Source organism: Cordyceps militaris (assembly GCF_000225605.1).
Source record: "Cordyceps militaris CM01 unplaced genomic scaffold CCM_S00001, whole genome shotgun sequence".
NCBI classification, from domain to species: domain Eukaryota; kingdom Fungi; phylum Ascomycota; class Sordariomycetes; order Hypocreales; family Cordycipitaceae; genus Cordyceps; species Cordyceps militaris.
In genome coordinates this window covers 629,576-646,815 of record NW_006271969.1, presented here as the reverse complement: position 1 = coordinate 646,815, position 17,240 = coordinate 629,576, and the positions used below count along the sequence as shown (strand labels likewise).

Here is a 17,240-nt window from a genome sequence, read left to right as displayed (position 1 = left end):
CAAAAATATCGGAAGTAGAACAAGGCGAAAAAGGCAAAGCAAAGCCTGATTGAGTTTGCGCTCGCGTAGCAAGAGAAGCAGACCAATATGTGTATGTAAATGGCCAGAGGAAGTCAACAAGCGACCTGCGCAGCTTTTGATTGACCGTTGCCAAATTAGGTGGGTTACCTAATCTGTGTGCCTTTGGCGCTGGACTTAAACGCTTCGTCGCAGTGCTATAGGGTCACAACATAAACAAAGACCAAATATGACGCAAGGGATCTTCTTATTAATTTTACTACTGGCTTCGAAATCAGGCTTTTTGTTTCCTTAGAAAAAGAGGCGACATCTGGCAGCTGTCGATGCCCAACGCTCGTGGTGCAAGCAAGGGAGGAACATTCCAGCTTGTTTACAAAGTGGCGCCGGCTACCTAAGGTAGTAAATTACCGGGGTAACGGATAATAAGAGCTCCTCACTGCATGAAGACTCAGAGCAGTATTGAAATGTACGCTAGCGCTTAAGACGTTGAGATATAGTTAAATGCTCGGGCTTGCTTTATCCGTACCCATATGAGCTGGCCAACGAGTACAATATTTGCTGCGTGCAAAATGGCTTGCGTGATAAGTTAGCGGTGTACACGCGAGTCTTGAGGTACCTAGAGCTACTAAGGTAGAGCAATCCGCCTCGGCCCCCCATTAGTGGCTTGTCGCGGTCAGCGGGGTGAAGCGCGACGCGAACAAGTCACGTGGCGATAAGAGGCTGCCTAAAATTATCAAGACGGCTTCGAGGTAATCGTCGTCTTGCTCGTTTCCAGCTGTCGCAAAGCCTCGCAAAGGCGAAGACGGCCATCTGTTATTCCCGATGGCTTGAATACTACATCAAAGTGCATACCACTTGGACACATGAGCTGATAAAGTCATGGCGAGCTCCTCAGGGTCATATTTTGACCCTTCCCGCATGTCCAAAGCAGCAGCCCAACAGTACTCTTCGTCCGATTCAGATTCCGATGACGAGCGCCTTTTGCCTGGTGAGGACCACGACGATTTTGGCGATTTTAATCCGCGAAAGAGACGACGACTCGGAGGCAACAATAAGGAACGTGCCGCGCTCGGTATTTTCGGGTCTGACAGCGACGATGGCGGCCCAGCGTCAAAGTGGAAGCGGAAAACGCTACGAAACAAGGCTATGAGCTTTGTAAAAACGACGGCAGATGAGCCCAAAGTCAAAGAGAGTGACGATGACTCCGAAGATGCTCGACCGATGCTAGGCAACACAGTGCAAGACGCCGAAGACGAAGAGGAAAGTGACGAGGACGCATCCGCTGGCGTCGGCTTAGGATTTGGCCAGAAGATGGTATGGAACAAAGCTAGCGCAGTCAATCGTGATGGAGAAGATGAAGAGACGGAGAAAGTCAATCGACCAAGCTTTGCGACCAGTTTTCAAGGCGGCGGAGTCTTGGGAGTTGGGTTTGTTCCGTCCTCTGCGACTGAACCTGTGTTGAAGGAGCCACAAGGCAAGGCCAGCCAGCCGCCGCCACCGCAAAATAAGCCACAACCAAGTGCCTTTGGCCCAAAGGGCAAAATCAATGCGAAATCTTTTGGTGCTCGAATGATGGCCAAGATGGGATACGTTGAGGGCAAGGGTCTTGGTGCGGAAGGGCAGGGGCGAAATGTCATCATAGAAGCAAATCTCCGACCGCAGGGAGTTGGCCTTGGTGCTGTGCAAGAGAAATCTGCGCAAGAAAAGAAGGAAGAGAAACGTCAAGCCCAACTGCGGGGAGAAATAGTCATCGACTCGGACGAGGAGGAAAAGAATCGGAAAGCCAAGGCCAAAGCCCGGAGAAGGGGCCTCACAACAACGACCAGTAGTGGCGGCAGCACACCCAGACGACAAAAAACGAAATATCTCACCGCTGACCAGATTCGTACCGCGGCGCCTGGCATGCACATTCCCGAAGCATTTGCGCCGATCCTTGACATGACCGGCCCCGGGAGTCGGATGTTAACGTCGACGAGCGGAATCATGACACCGACATCCGGAGAAGTTGAGTCCAGAGAAGTCATCGAATCCAGAAAGCTGGTGAAACGAGCTCAAGCGGACTTGATGGCCTTTACCGAGGAATGGAGAAGCCTCGAGGAGCGCAAGAAGTGGATTGATCTGGAACTTACCGAAAGAGAAAAGGAGGTTGAAGAACTGCGTGTTGATTTTGCACGACTGAAAGCGTTTTCCACCTTGGTCATAGGCCGAATTACAACAGCCGCAACATTCGAAGAGGTTATGGCGGCACTCGACGAGGTGGAAGATTTGAGCTCAACTGTGCCTGAAGTGGCGGATATTATCGTTGCTGCTATACATCCCTTTTTCAGGGACTGGGATCCATTGAAAGAACCCGGCAAGTTTGCGACGGAGCTCACGGGACTGACAGGCATTCTCGTGGGCCAGGACCAACAAAATGGCGCCATCAATAGAAACGGCAACACAATCCGCGACGACCAAGGCGTTTACCGGCGGCACAAGAAAGGGACGAGCGCTTACGAGACGCTCATGTACAAGAGCTGGCTCCCACAGGTCCTCGCCGCCGTCCGTAGCTGGGATGCCATCACGCCCGGGCCACTCCTCGAAGTTATAGAGAGCTGGGATGCGTTGCTCCCGCCGTTTGTGCGCGCGCAGGCCATGGAAGGCATTACGCGCAAGCTGGACGCGACCCTCTCCGACTGGAACCCGCGCGTGGCCAAGCAAAGCCACCAGTTGCCGCACATGTGGCTCTTTCCGTGGCTGCCGCACCTGCCAGCCTACCACCTGGACCCGCGCGGCACGGGTCTCGTCTCGGACGTGCGGCGCAAGTTTCGGCAGCTCATTGACGCGTGGGACTATGCGCGCGGCGTCGTGCCCGGGCTAGCGCAGTGGGAGGCGGTGCTTGGGACACAGTGGCGGCCGCTACTTGTCGCCCATGTGCTGCCCGCCATGGGCCGGCACCTCCAGCGCCACTTCCGAGTCGATCCGGCCGACCAAGCGCCATACCTGCCTGCGCTGTCGGGTGCTCTCCGCTGGCGCGCAGTCCTGGGCGACGCCGTGCTCGCCGAGGTGCTCGCGCAGCACCTCTTCCCCATGTGGCACCGCAAGCTGCAAGAGTGGCTGGCGCTGGATGAGGTCAACCTGAGCGAGGTCGCAGACTGGTACGCCTGGTGGCGCAACGTGGTGCTCAAGGACCTCGTGGGCGCGTCCAGGAGCGTGGGCATAGAGCTGGACCGTGGCCTACGGATAATGAACATGGTGTGCTGAGAGATGAATGCGCTGTATAAGGTATATAAGGGACCAAAATGCATAGAGGCTTGGTTAGCGACTTTGATTTCAATGTATTATTTTTCTTGTTCAAGTAGTGTCCACAAGTGAGCGTTCCCTTCCAATTTGTCAAGTATCAAAGGAAGGGACTGAATAAACGTATACTTGGTAAGCAGTTGGCCTGCATTCCACTCCTTGATCGCACACTAGAGACGGATATTGATATTGCGTTGCAACGTGAGGAGTTGTGCCCCTGGTGCCGAGTACTGGGCACCCATCAGGCGGCCAACCTACTACCTCTTTCGACGCCCAACCCAGAGCTTTTGATGGACGGGAGCTTAATCTTTACAAGTACTAGTTACTTGGGGACGATATGCATCCCGAGCCTCTTCAGCACAAGAAATCCCGAGTATCGCCGTCAGCATCGCAAGCTGTTAGCCAGACACCATGCCTGAGATTTACATATCCAGGCCAGCCTTGTGGCGGAGCTCATGATGGGCTTCCGTCTCCGAGCCGTGCTCGAGGCAGCCATGCGGCTGTACAACGCACCACCGTTGATGCTACCACGCGTTCTGCCGCGTGCGGCGTGACACGGATTTTTTCTTCAAGGGCAAGCGTCACAGAGATTTCTCAATACCACGTCGTTGTCAGTGTAAGCCATGAGCCGGCGCCGCAGCCGCCTATGTCTTCTGCAGATGGAGTAAAGAGAACAATCGGGTGAAATGCCTGTAGGTACTTGCTAGTGGACATGTATGGATAAAGTTGCGTCTGGACGCAAGTTCTGAGCTTCTGATCAAGCTCATGCAAGCAATTAATATGTTCGCGGGTACGAATGCGGCGGTGAATATTTTGTGAGCGCTGAGCAGTTTCAGTGACGAGGAACGCCCAAACCAAGGCACCCAGGCTGTGCGGCCGCTGTTCGTGTTTCAGCTCAGGCGCCGAGAGGGGTGTTCTGGGCAAATGAGGGGAGCTTGTTTTTTTTTTTTACAACCCAAGGTTTGCGAGTGCCGGAGCGGAGGATAGTAAAAATAAACCAGATTAGCCAATATAGCAATATAGCAGCTGAAAAGTACCCTACCAACCTACCAGCGATGGGTGTTGGGGTGGCTCGGAAAGGCGCCTGCATTGCCACGTGTGATGAAGAACTGCCGGGGCAGAGATCAGTGATTATCCAGGTAATCTACTCGATGAAAAATCGAAAAGATCAAGATACGATAGTTAGAAACACAGTGTGTGGTTACATTATTGATACCATGTAACAAAAGCTTCTTAGCGGCTCCCATGGTACCTGAGAATCGGGCAACGCAGATTGAGCACAGGCCCAGTGAGCGCTGTGCCTGGGATATCATCGCCCGACACGCACTGCCAGCCCCGTAAAATGCGCTGGACGTGCCCTGGAGGCCGGAAGCCCTGAAGCAGGCAGGCCGCTTGGCCCTTGGCCCGCCTCGGCAGGTGCGGTACAGCCAAAGGAAGGCGCCTGTCAGCTTTCTGCCAGCTTCTGCGAACCCGTCTCCACGAATGCCATCACGCTTTCCTTGCCAGCTTCCTCACCGTTACCCTCCTCCTCAGGATTACCACGCACGCGACACCCATCTCGTCGCGCGCCGCAACCGCCCTCCATCAGCACTCCATCCTGTCTGGCCGCCATCGACCGCCTCCCGGGATGATCTAAACGGCCCTCCTGCTGTGCCTTTTCGCGAAGCAGACCGACGCCGCGCCTGCCTTTGCCTTTGTGCCTTGCCGCCATCCCTGCCTGCACCCCTTTGGACCCAATCCGCCGCGGCGCCACCACCACCACAACCCTCGTGTCGAGCCGAATGCTCCCCCCATCGTCGTCGCCCCTGATCTCGACGCCATCGCATCTGCAAGCACCACCACCAGCGCGGCCCTCTTCGAACCTGCTTTACCAGCTTCTGCCCCCCGCGTTCCCGCCCCCTCGCCGGCGCTCGCTCTAGCTTGCCCGGCGCCGCCCACAGAGCGAACCTTCACCATGTTTTGGAGATTTGGCGGCTACGCCAACATCTCCACCATTGATACCATCCTCGACAAGACCGACTTTACCCTCGAGGAGCTGCTCGACGAGAGTGACCTCATCCAGGAGCTGAAGCAGCACAACTCCAAGCTCATCGAGTATCTCCGCGAAGACGCCATCCTGAAGCGCCTCCTCGAATACGTCGTCGCCCCCCGCCTCGAGACCTTTGAGACGCCTCAGGACAATGTGGAGGAATCGCGCGGGCGGAATCGCCTAATGACCTTTTCGCGTCCTCGTACATCCTCGCGCAACACAGACTCGGCCTCCTATGACGACCAAGAACAAGAAAAGAGGCGTAACCGCTACGCCCTTGTCGCCTGCGAGATTCTGAGCTCCGACACATGGTCCATCTATGAGTCCCTCGTCGACAACAAGCAACTCATCAAGTCATTTTGGGACTTCTTATCTCGCCCCGCCCCGCTCGATCCTCTACAGGCCAGTTATTTTACCAAGGTCAATGAATCGCTCTTTGAGAAAAAGACCGAGGAGATGATCGCGTTGCTCCGAAGCCTACCGAACGCCGTTTCCGATATGCTCAAACATGTCGAATGCCCCATGATTATGGACCTGCTTCTTAAGATTATTGCCATGGACCGTACCGAAGGTGGCCACGGCATCGTCGAGTGGCTGTACACGAAAAACATTATTTCTACGCTTCTCTCCTTCATCAGCCCCGAGCACTCCTGGGTCGTCCAAACTGCTGCTGGTGACTTCATCAAAGCCATAATTACCATTTCCGCCAACGCATCACAAAACGAACAACAATGCATCGGACCCAACGAGCTCACCCGCCAACTGGTTTCCGACGAGTGCGTTCAGCAACTCATTAGCTACATGCTCCACGGTGGCAACCCGCTCACCGTCGGCGTCGGTATCATCATTGAGGTTATCCGCAAGAACAATTCCGACTACGACCCTGATGTGCTTGCCGAGGCCGAAACCGAACCTTCTAGCCGTGATCCAATTTATCTCGGCACTCTTCTCCGCCTTTTCGCAGACAACGTGCCCAACTTTATGAGCCTGATAATGCAAGACCCAGCACAGGCAAATGGTCTCGCGTCAACCTTTGGCAAAAAATTGGAGCCGCTGGGGTTCGACCGCTTCAAGACTTGCGAACTCATGGCAGAGCTTCTGCACTGTAGTAACATGGGTCTCCTCAACGAAATCGGATCCGAGCAGCTCATTTCTGCGCGCGACTTGGAGCGCCAGCGCATGAGAGATGCTGGACTATTGTTCCCTGTACGCGAGGATGAGACGGCTGGTGACAATTTAACGATGCGGCGGCAGGGAATGCCAGGCGAGGGCAGACGTCTCGAAGTCATGAACCCTAATGAGGATGGCTTCGAAGAAGTAGACGGTGCGACCGAAGAAGCCCAGAAGCAAGAAAAGCCAAGCATTGTAGCGCTGAAAGACGAAGACGACGACTTCGTTGACGAACCCCTTACATCCCCCAGGCTAGATACGACCAAGATTACAGAGAAGCAGTACGAAAACCCCGAGCTCATCGTCGCACCTCTATCACCCAGCAAGGCATCATATGCTGAGCTTGACAAATCAGTCGTCTCTTCAACAGCCTCTGAGTTTGCAAAGCCAACGGTCCTTGAAGACGCAGCAACAACAGAAGGCGAGGAGAACAAAGCAGAAACCTCCGCCGCCACGGTCGATGGCATCACCAGGGACACTGGCAAATTGGATGTCGCCTCTCCCAACGACCGCTCCGCTCTGGAGCGAGAACTCTCGCCACATCCTGAAGACACCCCGGCGCCGCTGTTTTCTGCACCACGTGCCCCCGAGCCACCCATGGAAAACGATGGGCTTGCGTGGGACGATATTAAGCAGGTCGTCGAACCATCTGAGATCATTATTGCGCACGTTCCTGAGGCTCCTACTGCTCCAGACGTGGACATGCCAGGCGAGCTAGTTGTTGGAGACTACTTGAAGCAGCAGTTTGTTGAGCACCGCGTTGTTCCCACTATTTTGGTAAGCATACTGTCTGTTGTTTCATTGTCTCCCCATTACTCACATGCCGCAGTCGTTTTTCTTTAAATACCCATGGAACAACTTTCTACACAATGTTGTCTACGATGTCGTCCAACAAGTCTTCAATGGCCCAATGGATCGAGGCTACAACCCTACTCTAGCTGTATCTCTCTTCGAGGCTGCTGATATTACGACTGCCATCATCGACGGTCAGCAGGCCAGTGATGAATCCCAAGCCAAGACCAAGACCCGGATGGGCTACATGGGCCATCTCACATTGATCGCCGAGGAGGTTGTCAAGTTTACAGAAAGACATCCACCTGAGCTACTCTCCGAGACTGTCCTAGACAAGGTGATGAGCGCAGGCTGGATCAACTACGTCGAGGGTGCGCTCGCAGAAACTCGCGAGAGGGACAACGCTATTCTTGGTGGTGTGAGGCCCGAGGTTGCACTTGGCCAACGCGCCAGCATTGGACCCGGCGGCATCGGTGGTCTCACGGGCTTGAGCAACACACCAGCCGGCGCCACTGGACTAGCGGAAGCTGGCTTGAATGGCGGCATGGATCTCAGTGACAATAATGCGGGCGGCATTGGGCCGTTTGCCATTAGCGGAGGCACATTAATATCTGGGTTTGGAAGCAGCAGTGACGAAGATGATGATGACGGGGAAGGAGAAGACGAAGACGTCAACACCGAGGTAAGTGACGAACCGGCTCGAGACAGAGACATCACAGCTCCGGGGGCAGCGGGCGAGTCTAGTGGACCCAACATCTTTTATAAGGATGGCGTCCCCCATATGAAGAGATACTTTGGAGATAGACCTCTCAATTTGGATGAGGATGATGAAGAGATGGAATTATGAGCCTATAGATATGCACAGAGGGAAGCTCTACACTGAGCTGCTCAGGCCTTGGTGCCCCTGCACCAGTGGTCGAGACGGACGGCGCTTTTTGTACAAATACGGGTAGAATATGGGGGATACTCAATACCGCAGCTTGAACGGATCCGTGTTGCTTTGACCGCCTACTCAAGACTTTGCTTGGTGCTGGCTGCTAACCACGACTCCTAGTTTCGCTCCTACGAGCAAGGTGGCCCTCACGACCCGCCCTCAATACCGCCGCCGCCGCCTCCTCCGCCACCATTGAATATTCCACCCTCGCGGGCACGGCTGCAGCTCGCGGCGCGTCTAGCTATGCACCAGAAGAGCCGAGAAGACAATGCGGCCTTTGGCGGCGGGTCGTTTCACGGCTTCGACGATGACGACGACGATGACAACGATGACGACACGCGCAATAGGTCAGACCCCTTCGCGGACGTCGACGACGACGACTTAGACGATGACTTAGACGATGACGAGCCCCGCCACCGGGACGACCGCGGAGGATGGTGGCGCGGCGTTGTGAGCAGGGCGGCCGGCGCCGGCGCCGGTGCCGACGATGATGCCGACTCGGACGACGAGGAGTTTGGCGACTTTGCCATGGCCGAGGAGGAAAGGGGTGGCAGTATCGCGGGCAAGGACGAGGAAACGACGCCGGACAGGGTGCTCCTGAAACCGCTTGCCGTGAACCCGGTCAAGGAGGCGGCACGCGGTCTGAGCGGACTCTGGCCGTTTGGCTCCCGGGCGGAGACGACGGCAGCGGACAAGGCCACGCCTGAGACAGAGGAGGAGGACAGTGAAGTTGTGGTACCTCGTGCGGCGGCAAGCGCGGCAGACAAGGGCGGCGGTGGCCCAGTGGAGGCCAAGGAGGGCATTCGCCGCACGAGCATTGAAGAAGTAGATGACGACGAGGTGATCAATTGAAGAAGGAACAAATGACAGATGACGCATGGAAAAACGATTTGCATTATTTGATTGGGGAAGTGGAGGATTATACCAGGACCTGATATTTTTATCTTGTTTTACTGTCATGCTAGTACTACTGAGGGGTTTGCATGTAGGTAGGTGTGTGTACGTGTTGCGTGTGTGCGTTGGCGGTGCTTTGTTAGTCTGTGGACGCTGCATTGTGTACTTTTAGGAGTGGCATACAATGATAATCTTTGATTCACGTGTATCTCTCCCCTTGATCTCTTGTTGGTGTCATATTTTGTAGAGCAGACTTTTGAAAGAGAAGCGTCAAACGGAATACCGAGGAAACAGCATATTGAAGCCACAGAGGGCAAGAGAATGGAAATAGTGCCTAAGTGTTGTCTCTTTATGCCATATATACAATTAGACAAGAAAAAAAAGTCAAAGGGCCAAGACAAAAAAAAGGACAGGAACAAATTTACAGTTTCGAATAACCCAAAATCTCCAACATATTTCCCAACTCCCAATGCAGAACGAGAAGAAAAAGTACAACGCAATAGAAGCACTTCCCAGAGTGGTTTTTCCACGCACAGCCTGAAAAATCAACCGAAATAGAAAGAGTAAGAAACAGACTCCAGCAATGTGTATAAACAAAATCATATCCATAAGAAATCCCAGACACAACGCTCTGTGAGTTTAGTTAAACTCGCCTATGCGAGGGCCAAAGTACTCGCCGCTGCCGAGGGTCTTGTAGTTGCACGAGTCGTCCTCGCACCCTTGCTCCGAGACTTGGTTGCCCCACCAGTTGAAGTCGACTTCGGTGTATTGCAGGCTGAAAAAGATGATGATGCCTGAGATGGCGATACCGCAGGACCAGGCTGCGGAGAGAACAAAGTTGTACTGCGATGGCATGTTAGCAACAAGTCGGGTAGCAAGACTTGGGGATGACATGGGGGAAAACGTACCTTGGACCATAGACCGACATAGCGCGACTTGAGGTAAATCCACGAGAAGTAAGCAATAGGTACCGAAGGCCAAATATACGACATGTTGTACGGCGCCCAGACGATGCCGCCATACATGATGGCAACGGGATGAATCTGCCGCGTCCAAGCCCAGTGGGGGAATTTCTTATTCAGGCACCAAAACACGACGACAATCAAAACACCAAGGGGAAAGCCGATGAGCATCTCGCTGTACTGGCCCTGGTGGCCAAAAACCTTCTTGGGGCCGACGGTACCCCAGAGGACCGACGCGGTAAAAAAGGTATTGACGCCGGGGCACGTCAACTTGTAGCGAGCATCCTCAGTGCAGACGGCACGAATGTTTGTCATTTGAAAGTTGAGCACACCAATGCAGACGAGCGTGCTGACGAGCGTGGCAATCATTTGCGCGGCAAACGTCTGGCGTGGGGGGATCTTGACGTAGTGCGCGAGCTTGAGATCATTGGAGAACCACACGGCGTGGGCGCAGGTGACGTAGCCAAAGGATTTGAAATAGTTCATGGCCAGCGCATTGCCGTCGACCCAGGAGCCGCCAATGAACTCGGCCAGCACGTTGAGCGTCACTTCGATGCCCGTCATGGCCTTGATGATGCCGACGGGAATGACAAAGACGACGCAGAGGGCCAGGCCGTAGAATACGACACCGGGTGACGTATGGGTGTCCCAGCCAGCGATGCCGGCGATTCCAAGGGCAATAGCACACAACAGGCACAGCATGTACCACCACTCGGGCACCTCCTTGTATGACTTCATCAGCCGGTTGTGCACGTCGAGGATGTGGTCGTCCTCAAGCGGCGTCTTCTTGCGGAAGCTGTTGAACAATGCCTTGAAGCCCATGAAAATTTCGTGGCGATGGTACAGGATGGCGTAGGTGAGCGTCGAGGTGTAGATGCCGAAAAAGAACATGTAAATAACGACGTTGCCGGCGCCAAGAAAGGGCGGCGAATAGGCAGCGTACTTGGCGGGGTCGAGGTGGCCGCGGTCGTTGATGGCGCGCGAGATATTGTACAGCTTGGCCGTGTTGTCGTAGACGCGGTTCGTGTTGATGGGCAGGTAGCCTGTATTATAGACGTTCTTGTACCAAAAGGCCAGGACAATCCACATGGAGATGAAGGCGCCTATGAAGCGGTTGAGCGTGCTGAAAAAGGGCACCATGAGCGGGTCGGCGGAATCCCACAGCAGCACGTTCCAGTCCCAGGTCGGGAAGGGGTTCAGGCCCAGGCCGTTGTTAATGCCGGTAATGACGTTGAGGTCGCGGTGGTGCGGCAGGATCCAGCTGATCCAGTTGAATTTGGACAGCGAAGTGAAAATGTAGTTGGGGAACCAGAACCAGATGAACATGGCGCCAAACATCAAGTAGAAGAAGTTGGCACGCGAGATGCGCCAAATCTTGCCAAAGGGACCCATGACAGGCGGGTTGCCAGGCGTGTGGAAGGCGGTGTTGAGAGCGATGGTGACGAGGGATGCGGGCCAGACACAGTACGAGGGGTAGACCAAGAAGCGTCTGCAAATGCCAGCCATTCCATAGCCGATGAAATTCGTGGCGAGCGCAATGAGAATCTGATAGGCAAAGTGGGCGGCGTAAGGTTGGTTAAAGTATTGCGGCAGATATTGCACCCAGATGATATAGTTTGTATATGGCGTATTATAGGCGACGTTGGCCATGATGGTTATTAGCATGTGCTCTTTGCGAGTAAACGGCCCAGGATTGAGGCTATGCTGGATACCCCAGAGGGTGAAGCCCGCGTCAGGAAGCCATCGCTCGGCGGCCTTGCCGATAGGATACGCCAGCAACTGGGCAACATTGGCCATGACGCGGATGGCAGGTTGACGAATATCGAAGAGCTGGTTGACAAAGGCGAGTATAGCGCTAAATAAGAGACCAATAGCCCAGCTGCGGATAGTGGACGAGTGCGTCGTGGGGTCGTCCTTGTTGCTGACGACGGCACGGACCTCGGCGTAGGGGCTGTTGGAGGTGACGAGGGCGGCCTCGAGTTTCATCTCGGAGATGAGGTGCTGGTGCAACTCGGGGTGCTTGAAGATGTCATCGCTGTCGAGAAAGGCGCGAATCTTCATGACGACGGCCGAGGGAAAGTTGGGGTCGCGGGCGTGGATGCGGTAGATGCGGACCATGATGTCGCGGACCTGCTCGAGGGTGTAGCGGGAGGCGAGCTCCTTGGCCTCGAGCAGGTCGTCCTCGGTAACGTTGAGATCGGTGCGAACTTGGCGAGGAAAGTCGCGGTCATCGTCTTCCTCGTATGAAAAGGGCTCCTTTTTTTGCGGCGCAGCGGTCAGCGTTTACTGCTTATTTCTTTCCCTGTCTCTCTTCGGAATGGGATTGGGTTTGCGCGCAAAGCCGCATCGCAGGACGGCGAATTGGCAAGCGATGACGGTAAAATGCGCACATGTCAAGACTGACTTACGACATTAGATTCTACTTCTGATTTTTCGGATTCGAGTTCGTCGATGCGCTGTGTCGGGATGTTGGCGTCGTGGTCGCCGCCATCCGTCTCGGCGGCGGCGACTGGCTTCTCTGCGTGGCCACGCATTGTTCGCCAAGGGAGGTCGTCGGTGGTTCGAATGACAGACAGGGCGAGCAAGACGGGCGGGATGCTTTTAGATGGGCATGTACGCCGGCGACGGCGAGGGGTCGGACTGCGGCGAGGAGGGGGCGCAGGAGACGACGATGGACGGACGGCGAGATGATGATTGAAATGAGATAGATATGGATGAAAGTGATCGGAATACTGGGGGGAGGGGGGCTGGTCTAGAAAGTGACGAGAAGGGCCAATACGGGGGTGCGCTGAGGAAGGAAGGAGGGGGGGTTTTTGGGGGGGCGGCGGCGAGACGGTTTTGCGGTGCTGGGGGAAGTGCCTTTTACTGGTTTTTTACTGGGCTGACGGGATTTTCCTGGCTCCTGGTTGGCGATGGCAGCAGGCTGGAAGCAGTGCAGGGAAAGGGAAAAGCACGGGTCGGCACTGGTGGTGGCTTGTAGGAGGCCCGGCGGGCGCGCCAGGCCAGGCCAGGCCAGGACCCAGGGGGGCAAATTGTAATTGAATTGGCGAATGGTCGGTCACTGGAAGACGAGCAGCCAGGGCAAACAGACAATCTTTTTAGTGGACAGTCTCGCAGACAGCCACTGAACAGCCACTGCAAAACCTGGGGGCACAGGGCAATGCCCGGTGGACCGCAGGACCCCTCTTCGGCAGCCGCTGGCCGAGAGCGCCCCACCCGGCCAGGCCATTGACCACCTGTCTGAAGTACAAATTACCTGGGCCGTCCTTGGCGAGATGATCTGGCAGGCTCAGTCGAGGGGACTATCTGTGTCTGGATGCGCATATAGTTGAATGCAAAACAGAAATAACATAAACAGGATAATAAAAGGCAGTTCCGACGTTTGTTGCGGAAATCGCCGCGAGGAGTGTCACTGTGGCCATCAATGCATGCACCCGGGTCCCAGTCGCAGGTACCTATCTTCGTACTGTGTAAAAAGGAAAAAGGGAAGTATTATTATCAAGACAAATAGTAGCCTCTTGGTGCTAGCCGCTACTACGTGCTTGAACTGACTCCGTATTTATTACTTCATGCTACCTAGTTGCGGACCTGGGGACTGGGCGGGGTGGACTGCCGTCAGAAGCGTAATACTGAAGAGGGCAGACAAGTCCGTGGGCAGCGATGTCGTTGTCAGTCATCAGTCAGGCCTCGCGGGGAAATTCTTCCATGAAAATAGGGATCTGCCGATACACGACTACAAACACGTTCTGCCATTTCTCCGCATCGTCGTCGTCGTCACCTATGTAGCCGGTTCAGCCACAACCAATTCGCTTGGGGTTGCATCACATCCCCAGTCTACCTCGGCGGCCTGAGTAAGAGTGTCCCCAGCACCTCCTCAGCGGGACCCCGCGTCGCCGATCGTGCCCTCCGTTTGCCCGCTACTATTATTGGTACTTATCAGGATGGGAAGAAGTGTTTTTTTTTAGAGAAAAAAAACCCTCCGACTCTCACAAGCTCCACCTAGCGTCGTCTTGTCCGCCATAGATTTGCCATTTCACCGCAGGCCTTGGCGGGGACCAGATCGAGGCTCCGTCAAGGTACAAAACCAGGCCAGTACAAGTCTGTAAGCTGACCAATGAAGAAAAAGAAGAAAAAGAGAGAAAAGCAAGAAAAGAAATGAAAAAAAAAAAAAAGGCAAAGAAACACATCACCTCACACTAACGCGCCTAGTCACACTGCAGTGGTCCATCTCGGCTCGCCGGCACGCCGATGCCCAGACACGGTGACTTGGCACTCCCAATGTTGCATTGTACATGGCCCAAACCCACAAACATCTGACTCTCTAGCCGTTTCCTCTGGCGAGGGAACAAACAGCTCAGCGAGTCGTGCATCGCCAGCACTTGGCAGACAACAGAGAAGCCGACTTCTCAGAAGCCATCATCTTGTCAAGTGTCAACCGCCGACTGAGACAGTGGCGCATGCTGATCCCGGATTTCACGGCACGGCAACCAAGGCAGGGGTTCCGCCGTCCGACAGCACCCGTAATACTCGGAGCATCTATACTGTGATCCTAAGTTTCCAAATTTTCAATAAAATTATTAAGAGTACTATAAAGTCTATATAATTTACACGCCTTACTAGAATTAGTAGGTATTATACTGGGCATATCCGGTTTGTTAGTGCCTGGCTCATATTTGTCAAGCAGCTGTGGAGAAGGCAAGGAGAAACAGGCTTGGCTGATGACGAGCGTTTGTGACGCCCCAGCGCCTATACCTAACTCGTTAGGTTGCCTTCACTTTTGCTTGATAACCTTACACTAATAGGCAAAATGGGCTTCTAGTTTCGGTAGAGCATTTAACTTTCCAACTAGCTTCGTTAGAAGAACAATTTGGCAAAATTTCTCGAAGCGACCTAAAAAATAAAGGCAAAACTCATTTAAACGCTTTCAGCCTCACCACCAATTTTTTCTCGGTCGCAATGATGATGCGGAGTGGTGTGGATCTAGTTAGGATAGGAAGAACTGGATACGCCACGCTATGGAAGTACATGCATGCATGGACTAACTTTATGGCAGTATCCTAAGAGCCAGTCTATGCATCCTCTTGTTGATGAGGAAGAGGGAACGAAGTTTACTATGGTCGATAGCGATGTGAATGAAGATTTATCTCGGTTTAGTATTAGGAGTATGGAGAATGAGGAATTTCAGGTTAGAGGTAGAGACGCGGATTAACTGGACTTACCTGACGATCGTTGCTAAGGCACGATAAGATTTTGGTACTGGCGAGGCCGCTAATGACTTCTTGTTGAATGTCATTGCTTATTTGTCTATCGATTGCGCTGCCTTATGAAGGCACTTGCTTGACGGGCGCGGGGTTGTCCACTTTTTGAGATGTGCCACTTTGTGCCCAGATGCTAAGTTACGAAACTGTGAGTTAGAAATCAACTTATCTATATAATTCTAGCGCCTTACCTAATTTAGTAGGGATTACTAGCTAAATCCTAGTAGTCTTTATATAACTTTTAGATAGGGGTTTTTTTAAAGTATTATACTAGGTAAGGGTATTATAAAGGCTAGAAATAGGCTAGAAGAGGTAATAATAAGTATTTTCTACCTATTTTTTAGCTATCTAACTATAAGCTATATTTTTTATAAAAAATAATAAGTTAGTTATTTTTTTATAGATTATAGACTAAATATATATATAAATAGATAACTTTTTTAATACTTTATAGCTTTATAAAGCTATTATAATTAATATTATTAAAGATAATAATAATAATTATAATTTATTAAGAACTAGCCCTAGGGTATTTATAGATAGGTATTATAATAGTATTAACTCTTTTATAGAGTAAAAGAGGAGGAAAAGCTAGTCTATCTATCTACTATAGTATATAAAGGGGGTATATTAGGGGTATGCCTATAGTAGCCTTAGGCTAAGTCTAGCTAGAGTAGGCTTAAGCCTAACTCCTTTATATACCCCCCCTCTCTAGTAGTACCCTAGTTATATTAGCTATAATTACCTAGGCTAATATAAGCCTACTACGCCTTACTTACCTAAGCTAGTATATATTTAATATATACTCTATACCTATACTAGGTTATTACTTAGGGTCTATACTCCTATAGCCTATATATATATTACTAAAGAATATTCTTATAGTAACCTTAGTTTACTTACTTTTTACTATAGCCTTTATACTTAGGAATTTCTTTTAGGTAGTTTATATATTATTATTAAGTCTAATAGGGCATATATAGGGTAAGAGGTAAAGTTGTTATATTATATAACTTCTATCTAGTTATATAGTATAGGTAAGTGCTAGATATACTAGGTAATAGGAGATTGTTCTTCTAGCTTTAAAGCTACCTATTATTACTCCTACTTAATCTATATTAACTAGGAAAAATAACTAGAAATAACTATAAGGAATAAAATAATAACTATAAGGAAAAGTAGTAACTACTATAGCTACTATAATATATTATAATAATAGCCTAATTCTCTTACTTACTAATAGGTATAATAGTACCTATTAGTATACTTAAGTTACCTTTTTCTTCTAAGTATAAGGTAGCTTATAGTTATACTAGGTATAAGGTAGTTTATAGTTATATTAAGTATAGGGTAGCTTACTACTATATAGGGGGCTTTATTACTATATAGGGGGCTTTATAATTACTATATTTTCTATTTTTTATTTATAAGGTAATTTAACTTAAAAACCTATATAAATAAATTTTATAGAAAATAAAAGTTATACTATAAACTATATTTAATAAGGGTGCCTTATCCTAAAGGCTATAGAATATATAAAAGACTACTAGCTAAAGTATACTAAATACTATACTAATACTAAGTATACTATAATAGTATTATATTAATACTAAGTATACTATACTAATATTATATTAGTATTATACTAGTATTAAGTATATTATACTAATACTATATTAATACTAAGTATACTAATTAATTATAATAGTCTTAAAAGTAATAAAATAGTAATAAATTTATAAAGGCTTAGGCTTTTATAAGATTATAGCTATAAGGAAGTCTTAATAGCTATAAGACTTATAAAGCCTTATAACTTATAGCTATAAAAGGCTTACTATAATACCTTTAAAGGATAATACCTTAAAGGCTTAGTACTAATTAGCTTATAATAGTCTTAAAAGTAA

General features: G+C 51.0%; 5 protein-coding genes across 5 annotated transcripts; 4 read left to right on the top strand and 1 right to left on the bottom strand.

The window, feature by feature from the left end:
• Nucleotides 1–897: 897 nt before the first annotated feature.
• On the top strand, nucleotides 898–3,851 carry CCM_00172 (G-patch domain-containing protein; the record flags this gene model as incomplete). The annotated part of the gene is made up of 3 exons (XM_006665332.1): nucleotides 898–3,252; nucleotides 3,360–3,694; nucleotides 3,737–3,851. The coding sequence occupies 3 exons, from the start codon at nucleotides 898–900 to the stop codon at nucleotides 3,849–3,851; spliced, it is 2,805 nt and encodes a 934-aa protein (XP_006665395.1).
• A 691-nt stretch (nucleotides 3,852–4,542) lies between these two features.
• Nucleotides 4,543–9,074, top strand: CCM_00171 (SIT4 phosphatase-associated protein; the record flags this gene model as incomplete). The annotated part of the gene is made up of 5 exons (XM_006665331.1): nucleotides 4,543–4,585; nucleotides 4,670–4,896; nucleotides 4,967–7,273; nucleotides 7,326–7,970; nucleotides 8,343–9,074. 5 exons carry the CDS (start codon nucleotides 4,543–4,545, stop codon nucleotides 9,072–9,074), a joined length of 3,954 nt encoding a protein of 1,317 aa, XP_006665394.1.
• Nucleotides 9,075–9,755: 681 nt separating this feature from the next.
• CCM_00170 (oligopeptide transporter) lies at nucleotides 9,756–13,500 on the bottom strand (the record flags this gene model as incomplete). The annotated part of the gene is made up of 6 exons (XM_006665330.1): nucleotides 9,756–9,959; nucleotides 10,025–12,334; nucleotides 12,487–12,676; nucleotides 13,043–13,172; nucleotides 13,233–13,380; nucleotides 13,429–13,500. 6 exons carry the CDS (start codon nucleotides 13,498–13,500, stop codon nucleotides 9,756–9,758), a joined length of 3,054 nt encoding a protein of 1,017 aa, XP_006665393.1.
• Nucleotides 13,501–13,647: 147 nt separating this feature from the next.
• CCM_00169 (uncharacterized protein) lies at nucleotides 13,648–14,625 on the top strand (the record flags this gene model as incomplete). The annotated part of the gene is made up of 4 exons (XM_006665329.1): nucleotides 13,648–13,746; nucleotides 13,794–14,029; nucleotides 14,102–14,180; nucleotides 14,404–14,625. The coding sequence occupies 4 exons, from the start codon at nucleotides 13,648–13,650 to the stop codon at nucleotides 14,623–14,625; spliced, it is 636 nt and encodes a 211-aa protein (XP_006665392.1).
• Nucleotides 14,626–15,034: 409 nt separating this feature from the next.
• On the top strand, nucleotides 15,035–15,287 carry CCM_00168 (uncharacterized protein; the record flags this gene model as incomplete). Its single annotated transcript, XM_006665328.1, has 2 exons — nucleotides 15,035–15,061; nucleotides 15,132–15,287. 2 exons carry the CDS (start codon nucleotides 15,035–15,037, stop codon nucleotides 15,285–15,287), a joined length of 183 nt encoding a protein of 60 aa, XP_006665391.1.
• Nucleotides 15,288–17,240: the final 1,953 nt, after the last annotated feature.